This window comes from Phoxinus phoxinus (assembly GCF_949152265.1).
Source record: "Phoxinus phoxinus genome assembly, chromosome: 11".
NCBI lineage: Eukaryota > Metazoa > Chordata > Actinopteri > Cypriniformes > Leuciscidae > Phoxinus > Phoxinus phoxinus.
In genome coordinates this window covers 27,718,537-27,743,352 of record NC_136886.1, presented here as the reverse complement: position 1 = coordinate 27,743,352, position 24,816 = coordinate 27,718,537, and the positions used below count along the sequence as shown (strand labels likewise).

At 37.3% G+C, this 24,816-nt stretch overlaps 1 protein-coding gene across 5 annotated transcripts in view; it reads right to left on the bottom strand.

The window, feature by feature from the left end:
• dock9b (dedicator of cytokinesis 9b) overlaps positions 1–24,816 on the bottom strand; it is a 98,217-nt gene that overhangs the window by 21,692 nt on the left and 51,709 nt on the right. For all 5 annotated transcript variants that reach the window (XR_013799449.1, XM_079627241.1, XM_079627239.1 and 2 more), the window contains exons 5-37: positions 22,959–23,028; positions 21,383–21,478; positions 19,894–20,028; positions 17,450–17,624; positions 16,178–16,233; positions 14,731–14,805; positions 14,502–14,642; positions 13,077–13,283; positions 12,546–12,668; positions 11,128–11,210; positions 10,917–11,039; positions 10,009–10,088; positions 9,663–9,853; positions 9,409–9,474; positions 9,216–9,308; positions 8,263–8,374; positions 7,943–8,061; positions 7,232–7,318; positions 6,910–7,002; positions 6,709–6,824; positions 6,545–6,614; positions 6,307–6,432; positions 6,147–6,218; positions 5,700–5,846; positions 5,455–5,538; positions 5,162–5,273; positions 4,257–4,435; positions 2,783–2,890; positions 2,563–2,674; positions 2,309–2,427; positions 822–936; positions 670–736; positions 530–577 (exon numbers count right to left, since the gene is read on the bottom strand). Coding sequence is in view for 4 of the 5 variants with exons in the window: in XM_079627241.1 (XP_079483367.1) it covers positions 530–577; positions 670–736; positions 822–936; positions 2,309–2,427; positions 2,563–2,674; positions 2,783–2,890; positions 4,257–4,435; positions 5,162–5,273; positions 5,455–5,538; positions 5,700–5,846; positions 6,147–6,218; positions 6,307–6,432; positions 6,545–6,614; positions 6,709–6,824; positions 6,910–7,002; positions 7,232–7,318; positions 7,943–8,061; positions 8,263–8,374; positions 9,216–9,308; positions 9,409–9,474; positions 9,663–9,853; positions 10,009–10,088; positions 10,917–11,039; positions 11,128–11,210; positions 12,546–12,668; positions 13,077–13,283; positions 14,502–14,642; positions 14,731–14,805; positions 16,178–16,233; positions 17,450–17,624; positions 19,894–20,028; positions 21,383–21,478; positions 22,959–23,028 (3,600 nt within the window). In the remaining variant the exon portion in view is untranslated. The remainder of the gene's footprint in view (positions 1–529; positions 578–669; positions 737–821; positions 937–2,308; positions 2,428–2,562; positions 2,675–2,782; positions 2,891–4,256; positions 4,436–5,161; positions 5,274–5,454; positions 5,539–5,699; positions 5,847–6,146; positions 6,219–6,306; positions 6,433–6,544; positions 6,615–6,708; positions 6,825–6,909; positions 7,003–7,231; positions 7,319–7,942; positions 8,062–8,262; positions 8,375–9,215; positions 9,309–9,408; positions 9,475–9,662; positions 9,854–10,008; positions 10,089–10,916; positions 11,040–11,127; positions 11,211–12,545; positions 12,669–13,076; positions 13,284–14,501; positions 14,643–14,730; positions 14,806–16,177; positions 16,234–17,449; positions 17,625–19,893; positions 20,029–21,382; positions 21,479–22,958; positions 23,029–24,816) is intronic.

Here is a 24,816-nt window from a genome sequence, read left to right as displayed (position 1 = left end):
AGTGAATTCTTTCTAATTCATTTTTTAATTAAAGTATTTTATTGGCATGATTGAGTTTACAGGCAATAATGACAAGACAAAGAAATAAACATTATAACAATAAGAAAATAATGATAAAATGATTATTAAAATACTATAATAAACTTAGTAGTAGTATTATTATTATATACTATATATATATATATATACAATATAATCTTATATACATAAAACAATACATCAAATATATAATTAAATAGAATAGACATTTAAGACAGTATGAATAAAATATAAATAAAACATGAATAATATTATTTTGTTTAATAATACAAATTGTGTAATACTAGTTTTTTTAAATAAATAATGGTTCTAAATTGATACATTAAATTGACAGCCCTAATAGGGATTTTTTTTTCCCCTTGGTTTGGCATAATTATCCTGTTTAACAAAAATATGATTACTTAATGGCAGCCTTTCTGATTTCACACAAAATGTATGATTCAACAGCAACAAATCTAAATTTAGACTTAGGAGTAAAAAAATGTTTTACCTGGCAATGAATCTCTTCCCCATATACCTGAACTGATGTAGACACACTCTGTGTGTAAGAGAGAGAGAGAAATGAACTGAGTGCTCAGTGTTAAGTTACAGGACCTCAATGCTCTGATGTGATTAGTCTAGATGACTTACTCTACTAAAGTGAAAAAGTCCATCAGCTCAGAGGTTGTGGCTTTGTTCCAGTATGTAAATAAGGCATCTGGAAAAAATGGTCAAAAGTGAACAAATTCATGAGCAAAAGTAAGTGGCCTTTGACAATTAGAGTCATGTGTGGATGTTCTTACCTTCAGACATGCTCTTTAAGACATGGAGGAAACACATGAGCAGGTTTTTGATTTCTTCTCTGTCCAATTTATCACAACGTAGCATAGAGCTACCCAGAGCAGAGGCTGACTGAGTCTGTCATACACACACACATAAAGTATTTAATGGAAGACAACAAAAAATCACATCACAGAACACTGTTTAATCAGAAGCTTTGAGCAAAGGAATCATTCACTGCTCAATCCTAAATGACTTTAAGTGTGCAAAAAACACACACCTCACCACATGCACGGAGCTGGAAAAATAAAATATGAGAAAGACATGCAACACCCTCAAACTATAAAAGATTAAAGAGATGAAAGCACACACACTCCCCAGGCGGGGACACTCTAGTGTTGCTCTACTTGTATGGCGTCAGTAATTCTGTTAGTGTCGTTGTCGTAGAGGGCGGGGCTTGAGAGCAGTGAGAAATCCATTGTGACGCGTTTGGCTGCTCGGCTGAGAGGGACGGAGTCCTCGGGCTCAAGGGGGAGGGGCAACACGGTGAGGGTGTGTCTACGTGTAAACCTCTCTTTCTGCTAAGAGGTCAGAGGTTAGGGTCAAGAGGGGAGGATAAGAGTTAGCAGTGATTAGGGGAAATTTATGAGCAACATGCCTCACTTGATATCCAGCTGAATTAAGCCACAGAGGTCATTTGTGTCCTCATATTTAACTTTGTTTAGTGAGTAATACAAAAATGTATATATAAATTAAAACATCAACCCTGAAACATTTGAAAGATTATATTTGCCAGTCTGCATGTACCTATTCCATCCATATAAAGAGTTATAATGAACAAAAAATGTTCTGTACATTTTGTATTTATTAAAATGAAAATATTATGATTTCAATGTAAATACTTTTATGTATTTTAAACGAAAAGTACGTTTCTCAACTCACACTTTTATGAGGGAAATCATCTGCAATCATTATGAAAATATTGAAATTTTTGATAATTAATACAATTATTATAACCTTCAACCTTATATCCTCCAACCCTGAAATCTAACAGTGTTGGCATAAAACATGAAAAAAGGAGAAATATCAGTATGTACCACATTATACTGTGATATATTAATGAATATATTATATATTATGAATCTTCCAAACTTGCTCTGGCAGGGTTGAAATAATGTGGTGGTTTTCGTTTAAGGTTACTAAAAAATAAAAAAAAAGATTGGTACAGCTCTTCTGAGATTATTAATATTTGGCCTTGAGGGAGAATAAAAATGTGATTTTTTTTTTCCCAATTGAAATTTTCTGGCATCGTTACATACAAATGACCCAGGGTCACAGATGTTTTATGACCTCACATGTCACAAGTAATGTATTAGACACATGTGGAAAAGTGAATACATCACAGCTTCAGTTAAAGGGCCCCTGCATATTATGAAAGTAGGAGATTATGTTTAAACAAGACAAATTTATTTTGGGTCTGAGACACAAAATCCCTGTCATTCTACTTTACCTTATCGAGGGTGCTGGTCTTCTCAGGGAGGCTGTTTCCCGAGTCTGTGCTGACCAGGGAGCCTCGAGAGTCAGCGTGGCGCACAGAACCGATGTTAGGCGTGGAGGTGTGAGGAGAGGCTACGCACAGAAGACACATAACTCATATAATAAAATCATTCACAGAAACATCTGCTGATAATCTCAATAATACTAGAAGCAGGTGAAAGGCCTGAGATGCTGGAAAGGAATGTTTTTCATTTGGTCATCACTCACCAGTTCCTGAGATGACCCCAAATACATCTTTATGAAGGCTGTTGTCAAGGTTACCAACAGGCTTTTGGGGTGTTGCCGTAGAGATGCCGGCAAGATGTTCATCTCGCCCATTCTGAGGAGAAATAACAGAGTTGAACCTAGCATTTCAGATGGCATGTGAAATCTAAGCTGCTCAAGAATAGAGAGAGTAAAGGAGATAAAGTTCAAAAAGATGATTCACCTGGTTGGTGTTAAAATTAGACGTGTCTCTCACATTTACTCTGTGAACGTTCTCCTGTAGCAATCCAAACAAGGGTAGATAGAGTGTCGCCAACCTGGCCTGCTGACTCTGCACAAACATAAACAAATATACAGGTTAGCTATTTACCAGTTAAAAATCAATGTCTGTTTAAGGCAAGTCACACAGTACAGTTCCTATAGGGAAAGAACAAAATATCCAAAAGAAGATAATAATACACTGCCCATTTTACATTTTTGAAACAAAGGTTTTCAACACTGATAATAAGAAATGTTTCTCAAGCGCCAAATCAGCATATTAGACTGATTTCCGAAGGATCATGTGACACTTGATGACTTGAGTAATGATGCTGAAAATGCAGCTTTGCCATCACAGGAATGAATTTAATTTTTAAAAATATATTAAAATTTAAATCTGTTATTTTAAATTGTAATAATATTTCACAATATTACTGTTTTTACTCTATTTTTTTGATCAAATAAATGAAGTAATAAATGAATTCAGATGAATTGGAATGTGGGGAGCATAAGATACTTCAAATGACAGTTCAAATCTGGGAGGATAAAACCAGAAGAAGAACATTGGAGACTTATGAGCTAAACCACCAAGGTAAGGCGAGCAGGTTCTCTATCCGTGACAAAATCATGTTCAAAACTGTATTTCTCACTGCATGGACATTCCAGAGTAAAACATTAAACAAAACTGGCAAGGCCTTTATCCAATCCAATCCAACTTTATTTATAAAGCACATAATAAACATAGTTGACCACAGTGCTGTACAATTAAATAAAAAAGCGAAAAAATAAGAACCACGAAAAAAAATCAACACACATTCAAGACTAACTCAGACAGGTAGATACAGCGACAATACCTGAGCTCGCATACTTAGTTAAAACAATTTTTTTACATTAGCTTTTGATTGTTTCTTAAAACCATTCAGAGATGATGTTGATAGTCTCGAAAACGCTGGTAAACTGTTCCATAGCCATGGGGCAGCTACCGCAGATGCTCGGTCACCTCTGGACTTTAGTTTTGATCGCAGAACATGTAAGAGATTTTGTGCATTAGATCGCAATGATCTCTTTGACTCATGAACATGAATGATATCAGCAATGTATGGAGGGGCTGTAGCAAGCAAAGATTTAAAACAAAGATTCAAATCTTAAAATTAATTCTATAAGGTACTGGTAACCAGTTTATCAAAAAGATGACTGAAAGCTGGGCCTTCCATACTGCATATTGCGATTTCTTCCAATCATGTTTCTAGCTACTGTACTATACTGTTTTTTAAAATTGACTGGAGACCACTTTTCCCAGATATAGATATACAGGTATTCATATTTATTTGTTAAGCTAAGTTTCTAAGGCAGTTAAAAATTTAAGAAATCCCTTAGTCCTAATGCCCTTAATATAAATAAAGGTTTTCATAAGGTGTTATTTGCAATTGGGCACTGACCTTGGAGACATAGCGATCGTCAAATGTGTGTTTGATCATCAGACTCTTGAGAACTTGAATGCCAATCTGACGGACTTCCCCAAACTCCTGAAGGACCCCACACACCTCCCTCAACAACAAACCCACTAGGAAGTGATTCCTGCAGAAATCATCAGTCAGTGAGTAGTCCAACTGCAGATCTACGAAGACAGAGAAAAGAAAGAGAAAGAAAGACATTACACCGCAGATACCGAATGTACCTCCAGCTATCTTGAAAAGACCAGAGGCACTAGTTCAGAAAAATCCTCTTGATTCCATAAACAAAAATGTTCTACAGCTTTTTATAATAAAACCAAAAGCATGGCATTGACAAGTATGCACCTAAATAACTTCACTGAAGGTATGGTAACAGCAAATTACAGAGAACACACATACATTAGAAGATATTTGACAGACAGACTCAATGGCCATTTCACAGACAGTTATTCAGAAAATACAACAGTTTTAATCAATCAATCAATCAATCAACCAACCAACCAATCAAGATCTAGACAGAATCTAGACTGATGAATGAATTAGCAACATATGTAAGACAGAGGGGACTAGGACACTGAAGAGAGACATAGACTGTGTCATTAAGACTAGACACACGAACATTGTTCAGTCACAGGCAAGCAGGACTGCTCACCTACACTTCTGGCATGAGTCTCCTTAATGTGACACAGAAAAGCTAGCACACACAAAGAAAGAGGAAACAGTGGAAAGGCATGGCAGAATATGAGCAAAAGGCACAGAAAGCCCAAAGGACAGAAGCATCAGAGAGAGGAAGGGAGAGTTCTATTAAATCTAATTTTCCTGATGAACAACTTAACCTTTCAAGAGTGATGTCAACAACAGCACGCAGTAGAATATCCCTGTATGTTTACCTTGAAACCTCTGAATGCGGCCCTTCCCAAAAGGCATGGGCAGATTGAGGGGGACATAGTGTTCATGATTACACACTACCCGCAGAAACTCAAACTTAAACTCGTACAGCGTCTGCAAGACACAAAGACATAATTATATTATATTGATCAAATAAAAGCTGCATTAGTGATCTTCCCGACCACATACCTTTGAACATTAAATTGTATTTGATTATAACAGAATTACAACAGTATATTGTAGAATTAGCACTTTATATAACTATATAAGTTCATATAGCAATGTTTTTGTGTACCTTGGGATCTCCAGGTATGAAACAGGTGATGTAATTGTTTATCAACTTGAAGACAAATCCTCGATCCATAAAGGTAAAACAGCGCTGTAGGACAGTTAGTTAGAAAACACCATTTAAAGACACAAGCCTCTAAAGACAACTTCATAGAGGAACTTTATTGATGAAATGATCAAATATTGGTCAGTTATTTCTGAGTATAAATCAATTGCTCATGGTGGAGATAGCAGCTCTTCTTCTGGCCGTACCTTTATGAAGACGGCCAGGCTGTGATTGGCATTGCGGGCAGCATCCAGGTTATCCTTATACTTCTGTGTGATGTGGGGCATCAGCATGTTTACCAATGTCTCCACAGCGTGGTGGAACGAAGCCGTGAAGCGCTGGTTCCTGGACAGCTAAATATACAACAACACGGCTCAGACAAATAATAAAAGGAACATGGTTAACTACCTAATACAGCATACCTTACAAAAACCATGGTAAAAAAATGCAGAAAATCCATAGGTAATAGAGTAACTGTTACTACAGTAAAACCTCTGGGATCTCTTTCAAAAGTCTAAGAAGCTTTCAGAATCTTTTCCTTTTGGTTAATTTCCATTGTTGAGGCAAATACTATTTTTTATTGTTTTAACTAAGATATTTCGGCGAAAAGTTTGTAAGCAGTAGTTCTGAGAGAGGCATATGATTATGTTTACCTTGACCTTGCCACTTTCCATCAGGAACTGTGACATTGACTTCACCAGGGCTTCAAAAAAATACCACGAATACTGAAACACCAAAGTACACATTTTAAACGATGACAAATACAACCTTCAGAGATTGAAGAGTGTTAAAACCGAGCGTTGTTTTCAGTACCTTGAGAAGCTTGTTGCTGGTAAGGAAGTCAGTTGAAGGCTTTAAGATGGATGTCATGGCTTTGGCCAGTTCTTCATGCACTGTCTTACTGTTACTGGTTAAATAGGACTCTGTTTTAAACACGTACTGGAATAACATGAAGAAAATCATGTAACCAAGTCTACTTTAGAAAATGCACAAAATGTAGGACATTGTACATATCCATAACCATGGTCAAATGTTTCAGAAGTTGATTTACCTTGACATATGACCTCAGGTAATGTTCTAGACCCTCTTCGTGGCACTGAGCAACAATGTGGACCATGACCCTGCAGGGAAGACAGATGAACAACAAGAGACCATGTGAGAAACAGAAAAGGAGAGGATCCAGTGTTCTGATTTTGGCAACTCCTGCTCTCTCACCTGGTGGTGTTTACAGCCACATCCTCATTACTGGCGTTGGTCAGAACATGAACCAGTTGGTTTAAAATGGTCGGCAGGAAGTTGATCATAACATGACCTTCCATGGCATGAAGACTCTGGGAATTTATGGGTAATGTTTTTTTCCAACATAATAATAATTAAATCAGAATAAACCAGCTTCTCTAACTTCTCTATGCTCACCTTGAGGAATTTGACAAGCTCACCCTCAGCTGGACGGGTGGCACCAGACTGCATACTCTGGAAATGATGGAAGAAATTGTGCAGGTGCTGATCCTGAGGAGATGAAGAGAGATGTTTAAGTTACATAGTGGGACTAGATTACGGTAATAAAGAACCTATGACTAATCAGAAGCATTCATAGCAGATCTAGTTCACTAAGACCAAGTACATTAGCACTGCCCTTTTCATTAGCATGCCAAAACTACAGTACTTAAAATATACCTAATTGATTCTGAATGTTAATAACATCATAATTAGGATCTATATCCTTTATAAGTCATACCTGAGTGTATATGGTAGAGACCAGATGTGTGCACACTTTGAAGAGAGGACGTCCTCCATCCACCCACTTTATCTCAGGACTGGAGTGCTGCAAACACAACATCCATAAACACAACGTCAATTTTAAATGGTTTATTTTAATTATATGGACAGATCATCCACTGAAAGATCTCTTTAATGTCTCAATTAGTTCTCCTAGACAGCAATGAGATTAAAAGAAGACAAATAGAGACTTTTGATGAAGTTACATGCCTTCTCAGATTTCTTAATTTCATTTTCCTGAGAAAAGAGCTCAGTGATTTTTATGTCTCTGTGTATGTGCTAATGTGTTTCAAAAGAGATTTCAACAAAGTCAGAGATTTCAATACGAACTCAAAGATTCCTCATTAAATTCTCAAAGACTCACTTACCGAATTTTAGGAGAAATATCTAAGTGTCTAAAGTTGGTGTTAGCTATGAAAGAGCGACCTCTGAGATATAAAAAACTAATATTATGCAATAAGATCCACTAAGACAAAAAGGTCAATAATAATTCTTGATATTCACAAAGTATATCCAAATAGCAAATTAGACTACTCACACACACACACACACACAATGCGCACGCACGCACACCGTCTCAACAGATACAGGTTCACATTTGGTCCACAAATGGCTGCAATTTTTGCCAAGATCGGAAGGTTTTTGTCATGACTATGCATAGTGGGTTTACCTTGCTTACACCCTCCTGGCAGCTGAGGTAACCATTTGGTAGGTTGGATCCCACAGAGATGAGTTGCTCACTCATAACAACACGACCATCTTTAAGCAAAGGAAGCCAGGCAGAGCCCACTGACAGAGAAACAGACAAAAGTGAGAGAAAACATTCAGCACATCCAAAGACTACACTTCACTGATATGCCTCGCTTTGATAATGCTGCAGAAATATTACAGTATGTATAACAAGCTAAAAGTACCAAAAATACAAGTTCCTGGAGCCCCACCCCATGCCTCAACATATTAGCCTTGTCAGCTTTATTCAGCATGCTGTACCTGGGGTCTCCACTATGTCCCGTTTCTTTGTGCTGCTGTCACAGCTGATGTGGTAAAAAGTGAAGAGCAGGTGATGCTTTTCATGAAGCTGTGTGGGCAACTCGATTTTTATCTGCAAAATATATATACATAAGAATTTTTAAATGTAAGCTCAGTCTGAACATGTCATCTTACTCTATATCAATCAAAAAAATTAGGTGGGACCAAAAAGGAAATAATCCTGAATATTTGAAATATACAAGTGAAACTCGAAAAATTAGAATATCGTGCAAAAGTTAATTTATTTCAGTAATTCAACTTAAAAGGTGAAACTAATATATTATATAGACTCATTACAGGCAAAGTGAGATATTTCAAGCCTTTATTTGTTATCATTTTAATGATTATGGCTTACAGCTATGAAAACACCAAATTCTAAATTTGAATATTGTGAAAAGGTTTTCATAGCTATAAGCTTTTAAGTTGAAATAAATGAACTTTTGCACGATATTCTAATTTTTCGAGTTTCACCTGTTTAAAAGTAAACAATGTAAACATACAGTGATAAAATCTTTCATATTTGGATAACTGGCGCACTATTATCATTATACTAAAGAAATTAACTACCAATAAAAAGTTTTTGGGTATTTTAAAAGAAAGTGAAAATTCTTTAAATTCTTTTATCACAAATAATCATGTATTTTAATTTTATATTATGAACATACACCAATTTGAGTGAAAACTTCGGATAAAAATGTAACAAATTTTAAAAATGTTTGGTAAATCCCATTTTTGCTCTGTTTAAAATGTTTCAAAAACCTAAAATGTTCTGTTTATTTTCTGGTTTAAATTTTTAACCTCCATATTGTCAATATGACCACACACTTTTAAACCCCACAGTATAGATCATTTCTCCACTTATATAATTATGTCCTGCATTGCTATAATATGTCTTTCAGTGCCTCATTCATCACCTCATCATAGAACTCTGGGTTTTGCTGGTGGTGCAGTACAGCTGCATAGGCATGTTTGGTGAAGAGAGGACCTCCTGGACGACCATAGATACACTACACATAACAATGACATGCATAAACATGGAGCAATATTATCTTCTGGTCAAATTAAGTAGATTCTACACTCTTTATAAGTCTTGGGGCAGATGTTTACCTTCAAAGGTTGAGCATCCTCTTCATCCGACTCTCTGAATTCCACACATACTGCAATGTTCCTCGCCTGAGTCACATTAGAGAAAGAAAAAACATGATCCTGAAAACTACTTACTGTCAAATCTCTAAGTGCAAATTTTATGAGCGGCAGGTGTAAACAGAGCTTTCATTACACTGGCCATCTCTTATGTCAATACCTCTGGCCGAAGGCACTTATTTTGCAAGAGGATGCTAATGCTAAAAATGCTAATGTACCTTGGCGAAAGACTTCTGGTTGTCGTATTTGAGGTGCTTGGGATAGACATATAGATGATTGTTGTAGGTGGTGAAAGGTTGAGAGCACTTGGCAATACAGGGAACAAACTCCTCCACCTCCAACAGAACACCATTGCTGTTCCCATTACTTTCAAAAGGCCTCACTGGGATGTAGGATGGAGTGACACAATCTAGGCAACGGAGAGGAGAAAATTTGAGTTCAAGTGACCAATTCATGGCACACAAGGAGGGCATACACAATCAGCGCATAAAATATGACGAAAATATCATCAGAAAATATGTGCATTAGATTAAGGTTACATTAACAAATATTTTGAAGACTTACTAGCCATATCAGGAGGGACATTATCAATGGTCACATCCAGGTTACCCAGGATGACAGGTAATTTAGCCATCTTCTCAGGTCTGTGGATACAATTTTGATATACTGTATTCAGTTTGTTCATTTTAGAAGCTCATTTCTCTGTAGGGGGACTGAAAAAGTGCCCCTCTGAGAAGTACTACAAAACACATTCCTAACAGTGGGACCATCCACAGCTGAAAATACACTGCAGAAGAATATGATGATTTTCACTCTTTCCCCGCCAGCGTTAATTTTTTTAAAAAGTAGTCACTGCCAGCATTTTTTGATAATTTTTTAACAAAATTCTCTTGGCCCCCAGAATTTGTATGCTTTCCAAAAAAAAAGGGGGGGAAAAAGGTTTTATTCAAGCTTAATGCATTCTTTTTTTATCAACACTTGAATGTGGGTAAGTTTCATAAAAAAATATGTTTATTTAAAGCCAAAAAAACAAAAACAAACATGTTTTTGACTACATCTAGATTGGATTCAGAATGATAATCGAAACATAGATGTTGTAGATCAAGTCCAACACCCCAAAGCTTGCGCAGTTCTATAGCTCGTCCTGGATCGACATTTGTCTTTCGGTAACATTATGCCGTTTTGATTTATATGCTGTTTAATGTTGTTGATGATCGCGTTATTTTACATATGCATTTGCTGACACATGCCATCGCTTGTTTCTGCTGCTTCTTCGCCTGCGTTTTGATCAGCAGATTCAGTACTCTTTCAGATGATGTGTAATAGCGCCCCCTACCATATAACAGTGAAAACACAGAAATCCGGAAATTTCCGTAAATGGCAGGGAAAGAGTTATTAGATTGAAACTACTGTAAAAGGGACAAGTAAAAAATCACAGTGAAGACAAGTTTGATGACTTGGTGAATACTGACTTCCGAAAATCCGCCAGCAGTTTGAAAAGATCCTCTTCTGAGAGTTTATTACTGTCTTGCCGGTACAGCGCGGAGAACCGAGCGCTTTTATCCAGAGTTCCCGAGGCATCTTTAAACACAGGCCTGTGGAAAAGAACAAAAAGATTCAATATTGTGATTGACACAACACAGAGAGAGAAGAACAGAGCATTTCCAGACAGTTTTGTCTCACCGGGCTGCCCATGCGAAAGGCATCCTGTACTGGCCCAGTCTGCTGCAGGCCATCTTGGCATTCTTCAAAACCTTCTGAGCAACCTGTGAAGCAGAACACACACAGTGTTCCCCACAACCTCTCAAGAGACATTTTATTAACAGTAAACTGGGCAGACAGCATGTTCCCGTGAGCCTAGCGGGAGTTTTAGTTGGTAGCGTAGAGTCGATTTTGGCAGGATATTGCAAGGGTCATTGTGGGATGTGGTAGAATTGTTTGCAAGTTTATGAATCCTAAGTCCTGATTATCCTTCTCCTTATCCCTGTAATAACCACTTAGGGCCCTGTTTTAACGATCTGAAACGCAAGTGTCAAAGTGCAAAGCGCAAGTAACTTTGTGGGCGGATCCCGGCGCTGTTGCTATTTTCCCAGCGGGATAAATGACTCTTGCGCCCGACGCAAATCTAAAAGGGGTTGGTCTGAAGTAGCTTCATTATTCATCGGTGTGGTTTGGGCGTAACGTGAAATAAACCAATCAGAGCGTCCTCTCACATTCCCTTTAAGAGCGGCGCGCTTGTTCCATGGCGGATCGCTATTAACGGCGGATTTGCCGGCGCACGCCAGGAGCGATTCACAGCCGAGGAAACCGACGTTCTCGTCAGGGCTGTAAAACACAGAGAAGTGACATTGGGGATGATGGGAGAAACCCAGCTTCGGTTAAACAGGCGTATAATTTGGGTAGTAAATGTGTAGCCTAATCTCGATTTTTTTTTTTTTTATCTAGATAGATCTTTTTCACATCTTCATGGACACAACAATGATTTCCCTTGTGTGTTAATATTTTTCCTTGTAATAATGTATGATTTGCAAAAATGAAAACTGCTGCATCTGTTTATATTAGAGAATCAAAGTGGATGCGCGTTAACATTATGGCCAAGCACGCGCCCTTAAAATACCATATCACTAACGCGTAACGCGCCACTGTCTTTAGACTATTTTTTTCCTGGTCAATGGCGCAATTGCTTTCTAAAACTGGAAAATAGCACCATGGAAGTTTTGCGCCGGAACACGCCTTCTCTTTGCGCTGAACCGCCCCCGCGAGCGCAAGTTCATTTCCTAATTTACCGACGTGCGTCTGTGGAGGGAAAAGTCCGCTGTGCGCGGGTGCAAAATAGGAATGATACATGCGTCGGTGTTCAAAGTCAATTGCGCTGGGTGTAAGATAGGGCCCTTAGTGTTTTGATTGACATTGTGTATTTGGTACTTCTGTTTTGTTTGTGTATATGTTTGGATCAGCTGTGTTGTTTATGCACTGTGTGTGTGTGTGTGTGTGTGTGTGTGTGTGTGTGTGTGTGTGTGTGTGTGTGTGTGTGTGTGTGTGTGTGTGTGTGTGTGTGTGCGCGCGTGTGTGCGTGCGTGTGTGTGTGTTAGGCCCATTGCCTTGCTGGAGTCGGAGCTCTTCATGTAGGGCTCAGCGCAGTGGGTAATGCCTCCCTGCAGAACTTTCTCGATTCGTGCAACCAGAAAGATGTCAGGGTGAGGACACGTCACAGAGAAGACACCCTAAAACAAAAATGAGCACATAGACTTCTCTTACTGAAAGGATTGTGTATTAAATTTATGTATCGTTTTTCCAAATAAGGATGTCCCCAAAGGGAGGTTAGATATAACTAACTTCTGCGGACAAACTGTCCCTAAAGTATAGCTCAGTAAACACAAACACACGTTGGGTTTTCATGTTTTATGGGGACATTCCAAAGACATAATGATTTTTATACTGTACAAACTATATATTCTTACAAGTATATATATCATTACCCTACCTATAAACCTACCCATCACAGAAAACGTAATTATGTCTTTTGAAAAGGTAAAAATGCAGAAAGTATTAGCCGTTTTCCTCATGGGGACCAAAAAAGTTCATTTTCTCCCCACAACGTAATCCATCCATCCATGAAAATATACTCTTACCTTTCTGGGGTACTGCAGCATCCCCTCCAGCAGTTCACTGAGCAGCATTTCTCCATGAGGAGTGTCCACCCCTCCGTTTATCTGCACGCCTGGTGGTGGGATCATGGATCGGACCATTGAGTGGTTTAGATCCACATGATAATCTGCAGATATTTTTCTACTGTTCTGCACGTCAAACAGGGAGAGAACCACGAAGAAGGGCTCCACCTGAAGAAAACAGTGACAGCTGCATCTTAACTTACGAAACAAAAATATATGGGAATATACTGGAAAATATAATGTGATCTATTACATAATACATTTCCATTTATTGGAAACTAGTGTTTATATTTTTCTATATACTGATATACATGTATGGACCAGTATAACCATCTATATATTGATAACTAAAAAAAAAATATATAGTATTGAAGAAAAAACTGCACTACATTTTTACATGCAATAGCTTCATTGATACACTCAGGTAATTCATTTCTCTTTCATGAGTTAAAGCTAAACACTTTTATTTCACTTTTGTTTGCTTAACTACGATTTCATGTATGGAAATATGTGATGGTATAAGAAAAAAGTTTTTACAGAAAACAAATATATATATTTTTTGTATTTAAAAAAAATGGCAAGTCATGGCAACATGACGTGCAAATGAAATTTTATAAATATAAACATAAAACACAAAGATATATATCACAATAGATATTTTCCTTATAATTGTTTACATATATATTACACATACAGTACATTTCCACATAAATGTAAATATATGCATATACTGTAGTACATATACTGTATGTTCAAACTAATTTATATTACAGACACATACCATATTTTATAACATGCAACTATATATTGTAAAGTGTATTACTGACTATAAAATTACATACATTACAAAATATAAGTAAATATATTTTCACATATTTTTCATATATGAAAAGCAGCAATTCCTTATGTATTATTCAATATATTGTAATATATTAACATAGTATATTCTTCTGTATATTTAAAATATACAATAGATAATCTAATATATTGATCATCCATATAAGCAAATATATTTTCTTTTCATAAGGGGAATCTGTACCAGAAGTGTGTGTGTTGAGCTACGGTTGACATGTTGGACCGCAAACACATTTTTGAAAGCGCCACCGAGGCAAAGTGTTTATACTCATAGCCTATTGAGAACTCAAGTCTTCTATGTGTGTGCAAATTAAATTGAAATAGGAGAATGGGGTTTAACATTCAAATAATTACACATTTACCTTTATGTAATCGTGTACAGGGCTGACTATCAATATACACACAATTCTCCCTTTCCCATGGAGTTTGGCTGGCTGCCACAACACATCCCTCATCAGAGACAGTGATACTTAGCCAAAGAAAAGAGCTTTATAACCACAGAACCACTGTGATTGTGCGTGTGAATCTTACGTTAGTGGTCGGTCCCTCCTCATTCTCTGCTACACAGCTCTGAAGGTTGAAAGACAGATCATTGCAGCTGACCAAAACTCTCTTCCCAAACTTCTCCTCAAACTGCTTCACATCAGGTTCGATGCCAGACAAATCGAGTCTCTACGAGCCAAAACACACACACACAGCTCAAAACCAGTAGCTCACCCTGTGATTTAATGGACTGTTTATTATTGGAGCTGTGGCTCACCTGTGTGTCAGGGTCCAGAGTGAAGAGTTTCAGACGAGTCTCACTCCTCATCTTGGTCTCGATGTCTCTCGCACTCTAAAAAGCAGAAACAGGACGGCATTCACTAATTACTGCATCTGATTGTGTTTCCTGTTCCCGCATATTGTATGACAAAAAATGGTTAATTGGTTTCCAGTAAAATATCTAAACATCCTTAAAAACCGCATGAAACGAATGCTGCATTCGTCTTTTCATTCTTATTGTGACGTATATCCGAGTGAAAAAGCTTCTTGAACAAGAAACAATGTAGGGCGGAACTTGATTTTGTCCATCGAGAATTGATTGGATGGTTGCGAGTGACAGATTGTACCGTAAACCTGTAAATACATCATCAGAGAAGAGAAGAGATACTGGTGTGAGTGGAATTTATTTTGATTACATATTACAAGGGCACATGAATAATAATAAAAAAATGCTAAGCACGGATAAATCATTTATAATAAATACTGCAATATTCCTTAAATAGAAATTGTCAATTTTGATTTAATGGCAACTTTAAAACAAGATGAATGCTAAATTACATGTGATAATCTGACTTGTTTTCAAACAATATAAATTTAAAAGATAAACAAATATAATAAATTATAAATAGATGTCTTTCTATATAGGCAATCTGTTTTATTGTGTAAACATACTAAATGTAGGTAAATATAAAAAATTATATAAATGAATAATTAATAATTTTGTTGGCATTATTATTATTAAATAAACACTACTCTGTGCATTTGCTTTTTTTTTTTTAGATAATATTCTTTAAATGTTTTGTTTTCTCTCTTTGACACAATTTAGCTCCTCAATAAAAAAAAATGTTTGTATGAATGTTTGGATATTTTTACTGGAGAAAAAGGCACAAAAATTACTACAAAACCATTGAACATCATGGAAGTGATCATGGGAAGTGAGAAAATATCCTTATTTCAGAGAGAAGCAGCGCCTAGACGATTGATTCCAGGGAGGAGAGTAAAAGAGGACAGGAGAATAAAGAGCAAGAGAGAGAGAGAGAGAGAGAGATGTGATGAGAGAGATGAGAAAGACTGTGTGTGTGTGTGTGTGTGTGTGTGTGTGTGTGTGTGTGTGTGTGTGTGTGTGTGTGTGTGTGTGTGTGTGTGTGTGTGTGTGTGTGTGTGTGTGTGTGTGTGTGTGTGTCTCCAAAGTGTGGGTGGTTCATTGTGGAATGGTTGGAAAACATTAGCCGAGAAGACTAAGGGTGGGTGGAAAAACTGTGGATGTGTAGAGAGAGGGCAGACAGTGAGGACGCCAGCGTTGAGATCATACTACAGTCAAGACACAGGAGCCGAAAAGCAGTATTTACCTTCACACACACACATACATACACCCTGTGAAACTGTAGATGATTGTTTGTATAATCAGCTAATCAGGACATACTGTGTCTACATGTTCACAATACCTGGAAACTGTCCTGAAAATTCCCTGGTGATATGTCTGTCTTGCCCAGCTCATCGTCTGTGTGAGAGAAAACACACATGCTGTACTGAAACTCTCAAAACCAGCAAACTCAGTGGTACACAGATGTGAGTCTTAATATCTAAATCAACACGTTGTGACTGAGCAAACGGACAGATAACAGTGTCAAATCATAATAACAAACACTAAAATGTGGGTGCTCATACATTAAAGCTGTCAAACTACATTTGTATGATGTGAGCGGGTGTTGTGGGTGGTTGATAGCACATCTATACACTTTCTAAGGTGTTCTGAGTGGGTTTAATCATTCATATCTGTATAAGTGGTTACTAAAGAGTTTTGGGTGGTTGCTAGGGTGTTGCTAGGGTATTTAGGGTGGTTTCTAGGGCATTACTATGCTATTATTTCTGAAATATTCTGTTTTGAAAATGAATATCTCCAGTACGTGTTGTATATCTGTACATGTGGTTGTTAGAGTGTTTTGTTTGATTGTTAGGGTATTGTGGGTGGCATAGCTATATGGTTTCTAAGGTGTTCTGAGTGGCTTTAAACATGTTAAAATTATGTTTGTAGATAAGTTCCTTTCTGTCCCATGGTATTCAGTGCCATAATTATGACATTTTCCTCTTTCAAGGGATTTTTTCCCAATTTTCTCTTCAGCAATCTACATGATTTGAGGTATCATTCATGTCTGAGGCACATTGCGGGACAAGTTAGGCACCAAAATTAACTTAAGCTTAACTTTCTTCAAATACTAAACCCTAATTATGACTAATAGCAACAGTCATGCTGCTCCACTAGTAATTAGTTCATTTAGTTCTGCATTCTGATTGGTCAGCAGGTGTTTGTTGTTTTATAGGCGAGAAGAAAGGAATGTTCTGTCTCCTTTGAAACTCATCAAACGTAAATAAAGACTCCCAACCTCCTCTCCAGTGTGAAATCCGAAGGGTTTAAGAGGTGTTAAGTGTTACTGTTTGTGTATGGCTATGTGTGCGTCAGTTCAGGAGTGTTGGATATATGCATCTATCCATTAAAAGGCGTTTAAAGAGTGGGTGGTCTCTTCAAAGAAAACACACACATATAGGAAACACGACCACTCAGCTGGCTCTTCAAATACACGTCTGCGCGCTCAAACTGTGTCAACAATCTTGTATTATCGTATAGTAATGTATCAACACACTCCACCTATGTCATACATGACATCAGACACACACATCTGTGAATCGCGCACACTCTCACTGGCCCAAACACATACCATCGTGCAGTTCTCCGTTCCTCCTCTCCTGCATGGCAAGCTCAAAACTGCTGTGGAGGATCTTGTTGAGAGTGCTGATCCAGTCATCCATCTCTCCTTCGCTGTCTGCCGCCAGGAGATACGTGCTTTTATCCTGCATCTTCAACTCAAACGCGAAACGCCGCACTTTACTGTTCTGCACACAGACAAGCGGTGACAGAGAAAGAGAGACAGTTCTAATCACGTCACTGGCAGTGAATAGCATAGCTCAGATCTGAGCACAGTCTTCTCAAACTCACTTCTGTAGAAAAGTGGGGTATTTTTTTGTGGGAGAAAAATTCCCACAATTTTAGAGACTCTACACTTGATCATTTAATCTCATTGCTGTCTAGAAGACAAAATAAGACATCTCATTTGTGACTTTTCTTTCCTATGGGAATGTGAGAGCTCCAGAGACTTTTGGATGATTTTACACCTAATGCATTTATGATGAATTTACACAAGAAATGACTATGGAAAATATATCTGTCCTGCAGGAGCTGAAAGCCATTTATTCCCAGACGCCTGCTGAGGAATATCTGGCCACTTTGCATGCGCACCTGTTGAAATGTTTAGGTTTTGGAGCTAGAAATAACTTTGACTATTTCTCTTTTGTCCGAAATGTGGAAAACGGACAAAATGTCAAAAAACAGATGTTGAAAACAGACAAAACGGGTTGTGCATACCAAAGGAATACTTTCAGGAGGGCTGGTGAATCGAGGAATGTGATCACATTTGCACTCTCACACACACACACACACACACACACACACACACACACGCACGTGCACACACACACGCACGTGCATGCGCACACACACACACACACACACACACACACACACACACACACACACACACACACACACACACACACACACACACACACTGAGCGCACCACAGAGTGGAAATATTTGACCCTGGGAGAAATGAGTGAATTAAGCTGGACTTTATCTTTCTCTCTCGCTCTCTTCTATTTTTCTCTAACACTGATATCCCCTCTTGGTTTGAGACAAAGGAAGAGACTCATGAGGATGTTATTAGAGATCTGAACTCCTTTTATAAACTGCTTTGTACTGCAGTAAATACACAAAACAAAGCATTTATTCTTCAGGCGCCCTTATGAACTTTAAAGGAATGTTCCAGGTTCAATGCAAAGTTAAAATTCTAACTTGATTCACTCATTTAAAAAAAAGGCAAAAGAAATTACAGTTACAATAGAAGTAAATAGAGCAATAAACATAAATAACATTTTCTTTACACACCGAATAAATGTGTAAACTTCTCAAATGTGTGTACACACATCTCAATCATTATTTTCAAAAAAAGATTGAAAGAGTCGCACCACATGACATTGTAGAACATTGTACAACTAACTTTAACTTACCTTGAACTTAATTAACCTTGAACTTAACTAATTTTGAACTAATCTTGTAATAAAAAGGTCAAATAACATGCTATTTTAAGAGTTCTGGTAGGGGATATTTCATGTTGTTTTTTTCTTTTTAGTTTAGACTAGTTTAGATTTTAGTTAAAATATTTGTATAAACATTTTATTAAAAAATTTTTTTTGGTAAAAATAAAAGATTATGCCAAAGTATTTTTTTCCCTCACAAATTTCTTGAGAAAATGCCTTTTTTTATTTATGACATAAAAGAAAGTCGTATCATTAACAATAATTTTTTTTTTACTTTATGCCCCCAGAAAATATAAAAAATAATTTTCAGAAGTTGGAAACATGTTAATCATAAATATGTCTTTTCAAGTCAATAAATATACTAATATAAATAATTAACTACCATAGTAGGATGCGTCATTGGAGAAACTAACCAACTAGTCAGTTTCTGAAACCGTAGTAACATGGACGACCTCTAACATTTGAGGTGGAGGTGTAATAACTTCTGATAATTCATCTTTTCGAGATCTCAGAGATGCTGCTTCAACGAACACGGCACCTAATGACTACTTTACTGTTTTTGTTCCACGTCATTTTGCTGTATTTGATTCATCACGGATTCCCTCATCATACCTCGAAGATCCCTTGTTAATATTATGCACATGTGCACTCTTCAAAAACGCTGCTGACTGTATGTATAATATATATTTAAATAGAATGGAAGGTATAGAATGTACTGATTGTTACTTTACTTATTGTGCCCAAGATAATTATCTATTTAAGTCCACATGTAATTTAACAAGAAACTATGCTTCTAACCACAGCTCGAGAGCTGTAGTAACTTCCAACCACGCAAGTTTGCGATGCTGCTTGCGAATGTTCATTGGAACTGGTTTCAGGAAACGCCATATCGGTGAATTATTGGTAATGACAGAACTTGCGAACATAGTTGGCTAACAATGCTTTTGGGAAACACAACCCAGGACAACAATCTGAGCATCATGTCATTGATTCTTCTACTGATAGTTACCTGGATGACACCCATGCATGAGTCCAGGAAGATGGTTCCCTTGGGTTCTTTAGATATTTTCTCATCTTTGTAGAAGTTCAAGTTGTATGATCCATCTCCCAGCTGGGTCAAGTGGAAATACCTTCTCTTAAAAGACTAAATGGGAAGAAATTATGGAAGGAAAGAAAGAACACAAAAAGCATTAAATGAAAACAGCCGATTTAAACACGCTATGTTTAGATGTAAAACTAGTGACTGTTCTAAAAATAACATCTAGGGGTAAGGGACCATGGGAAAATGAATTAGTGAGAGCTGGAAGTTGGTGCAGCCCCACTTCCTGTCTATGACATGAGCACAGATCTGCTAAGAGGACGACAGGGTCAGAGTTTGCTTTGCTTTGTCTATCCAGCTGAACACAAAGCTATGCAAAAACTGCACCCCGTGTCACTTCTCTTATTCATGGATCCAATGTCAAGACTGTGAATTTATGGCATGCTGCTTTTGATATGGTGTCAACTTTTTTAACATCTATGTAATCTTTTTATTTATTTTAATTTATTTATTTTGTGTCTACATTCTGTTTGTATTTGATTTGTATATGCTTGAAGTCTACCAGGTGTTGGGTGGTGTGGGGTGGGTTTCAGATTTGTATAGTTGCTTTTTGCTTTATATTTTTGTATTGCTTGACCTTAAAAAAAAAAGAAAGAAAAATAGAAATAAACAGCTGTTAACAAATAAAAGAAACTGCACCCTGTGTCATGTCAATGAGATCAGCACTTGATTTGATGGCTATGTTTGGAATGTCTCACTACCATACTACTTTTTTTTGCAGTGTGCAGTATGCATATCATGCACAATATGAAAATCTCCTGTATGCATGAACATTTTTCAGAATGTGCAGTATGCAACCAGAGCACACTGCTTGGAATAATACATCCCTCAATGCATTGCACCCCACTTGATCTTTCAAGTGTGACTATGTTTATATGGAATTACTATAAACCATAATTTAGACTTGAATTAAAAAAGTTAAAAAATATATATATATTTTTGAGATAATAATGCCAATTGCTTAATTAAGCATGAATTAAGCGTGCATTGGTGCAAAATAAATCACTCAGAAATTGCTAGTAAATTCCATAATTAATTACAAAGAACAAGTTACAAATTGAATTAAACGTGAAATTCTGAAAGACTGAAAAATAATTGTCTTGTAAAACATACTCCAATAGACTTTGTTTTATTTACAACTTTCGAGAATTTTATTTTTACAGTGTGGGGACAGCAATACAGCCTACTACTTTTTGAAAAGTTTATCTTTGCATAAAGTGTTGTTTTGCCTTTTAATAAATAGAAACTGTGTAACCTCTCAGGTTCTACTTGGCAGTATTCAGTATGCTAGTATTTCATTCTGAACATAGTGATCACCGTGTTTAAGAACACGTTTCAGACATTTTTCGTCATCGTCAAATCAGAAAAGGGCTTGTGTATCTGTATATGGCTAACTCACCCTCATGGTAACACTGATGGCACTGTTCATGTTTGCTTTATACAGCCAGCCGTGCTTGGACACGCCCCCTCTCTGAGAACCCAATGATGCGGCATCCTTCAGGAACCAGAGATCAAGAGCACACATAAGAACACACAGAAGCGCAATCATACACCCACACACTCTGACTTCATCTGTTTCTTCAAAACATGTCGATAACAGCTTCCCACATTAGAGCCTCTGGACGCCCTCTCCGTGTTTCAACATGAAGTCCATTTTCACCTGACCCCCTCAATTATTCACGTTCTCCCTCATCCCTACAGGGAGCAGCCTTCAAACTGAACAAACAAACTCCATCCCTGAGCGAGCGTTTAGACAGAATGGCAGACATGGAGCTGGAATTCTGGGAAATGTAGGTGAAACCCAATCAGGGGATCAAATGGCCCATAGACAGCCGAGTCATGCGTCTGTTCTTTCTCGAAGGCTAATGTAGTCCCAGAGGCTCTGCACAAACGCATTACTAATAAGCTGTAAGTTCCATATTATTTATTTATTCTGCTTATCAGCCAGTGAGAACAGAGAGGAGGAGAGCGAGGGAAATCACTGTTGTGCATGATGGTGTATGCATGGTGCATGGATGTACAGTGCGGTGAATACCATTTCCTATACTAAGGAAACTGCCGGATTTAAGAAACAATAGCACATGAGTTTATTGCTCTCTTTCATAAGTTTATTACACACATTTTTAGACAGATTGAGTTTAAACGTATCTACCCTAAACTAAACCACTATCTGTAATGGCATATTTGGGGGTTTCTTAAAGGCACACTATGTAATATTTCGCTGCTAGAGGTCGCTTATTCAAAACAAAGGTGTAGCTATTTCGGCTCGAGAGCAGTGGAGCTTTTATTATGCCGCAGACGACCTCTTCTGTTTCGTCCGGTCATATATGTTGGGCAACAGTTTAGATACATACATTTAAGTGTGTTGAAAGTTATGTTATAATGTTACTCTAATTTAGTGTGTTCGCTACTGCTGCTACTATGAGACAATTGTTACACACTGCATTGAGCTAGAACGATATTAGGTATAGTAAATATATGGTACTCACGGTAAATCTAAGACTAACTATGTTGAGCTGTATAACAATGATTAGTTTTCTGTCAATGGATGTATTCAAACAGCCGCTCACCTGTCTAATAAAACACATAATATATTAAGGCGTCTTTAGTGTTTCCATAGTTTCTACACAATAAAATGGAAAACGGAAAACGAGAATAACGCGGGTATAACGTCATTGAGATAGGCGACGCACGGACATAGTCTGTGTCCTGGTTAATATTTCTTATTTCTCTGGATTTAAACATTCTTGGAAACATTTGGGATAATGTAAGTACACAAGTAATACAAAATACACAAAATATATAGCATTGCTCTAGTGGTTTTTGGATATTTTAATCCAAAAATCTTACATATTGTGCCTTTAAGGGCTCTTTTGCCCCAATGGACTGGTACCCCTACTACATAAAAAAAAGTGCCCAGAGTTGATAGCACTCACTTATAGACACAGTAAAAAACATGGGTAATTTTCCCTTACCTCCTCCTTATCTGCATCCTCGTCCACCTCAAACACGTGACTCGCTAGCTTCTCTGGCCGAGGAACTTTACTGAAAAAAATACAAATAAATTACATTTATATTTTCTGCCTGTGCAAAAGTCACCACCACAACGATAGAGTATTAAGGGTGGTTGCCAGAGTGTTGCTAATGTTTGCTAAATTACTTGATATTAAGTGTCTTTAACTACTATGTATTAACATTGAATTTAATAATTTGATGCGATGCACTTATTGTGTACACATGTTTTAACATTGTATTTTTTTTAAATACCTACATGTAATTGCATCTGTAATTAATTCCTGTAATTACATGTATAATTACACTGTTGACCCTACCCTTACCCCTTAACCTAACCACCACCAAACCTGTCCATAACATTACCGTATCCCACCTCAATAGCAGGTTTTGCAATACAATATGAATACAATAAGTACATTGTACTTCTTTTTTTAGGTTAGTACATAGTTGTTAGACACTTAATATAAAGCGTGACCATGTTTTTTAGCGTGTTGCAATGTGGTTGCTTGGTGAAAAAAATCTCCTCAACAAGCTAAACGATTTGAGGCATCATTCATGAGTCATGAGTCATGACTATACCACATACTGTACATTTGACAAAAAGGTTCAGCACTTATAACTCAAGGACACTGTTGCTCTTATCCTTCACACAGCCGATGCAGAATGTGCACCTGTGCTTGTGTGTTCAAGCAAACTGCATTAGCAGAATTATGATGAAGGCATGCGGGCGGATCGTAATGATGATGATGATGATGATGTTGAAGCTTCACAAACACAGCACACATTATCTCCTTCTCTTCCATCATCCCTCCTGCTTCCTCTGCGACCTTTTGCCAAATGCCAGACACTGGCTGGCTCCTGATCTCCACAATGTGATTTGCCAGTTATTGACCGCTATAACAATTGTTCTATATGTTAGTTGAGACCGGAAGTGACATCAGTGGATAACAGACACTTGTCTGGCGTTTGGTTGCAGCCTTGTCCTGAAACAAGTAGTGTATTTATGTGCTGAATGACAAAAAGATAGAGGAAGAGAAAGTAAAAGTGAGGAGGAAATAGGAAAAGAGCTGCTGATGGGTTGTTGATGTGTGAAGAACGGCACTTTCCAGATTTAGCTCAGGACGAGACCTTGCTGTCAACACTGGGGCAGGACAGGATGAGGACACTGATAAAAATTAGAGTGTAAAACAGCATCTCTCCCTCTTTCACACACACAAACTGTTCAAACACAAACAATGACTCATTGGCTCTCTTCCAATAAAACGAGTGAGCTGCCTTGCTGTCGACTTTTTAAGCATTGGCAGTTGTCCTCTAAATAGTGGTTGACCTGTCAGTTTTCTATAGGCCGATACCGATGTCCTAAACTGGAGGGTGGCTGATTGCTGATATAATGGCGGAAATATAACACTATTTATTTTAAACATAGTAAATAACACATGCACAGCAGTTGTAAGTAAAATGTATTAATACAAATTTTAACTTGATCAAAAAAATTATCTGTAAAATAAACAAAGTTAGCGAGGTTTGTGGCATTAAATGTTTATTAGATATTAAAGGAAAAGGATATGTTTTATAACGTTTGTCATAAAGGACCATACAGGAACGATCTAAATACACAGCAATAGAGCTGCTCACACAACGCATATGGGAGACTCAACAATTGTAATTGGATTCATCATCAACAATTATCATAAATAAATTATTATTATTATTTAATTTTTTTCCTGAGCTTGTCGCAATGCATTATGCATGTTTTGGAAAGATTCACACCTGTGAAAGCTGAATTTTTGGACTGTAAAAACACTGTAGTGTTCTTAA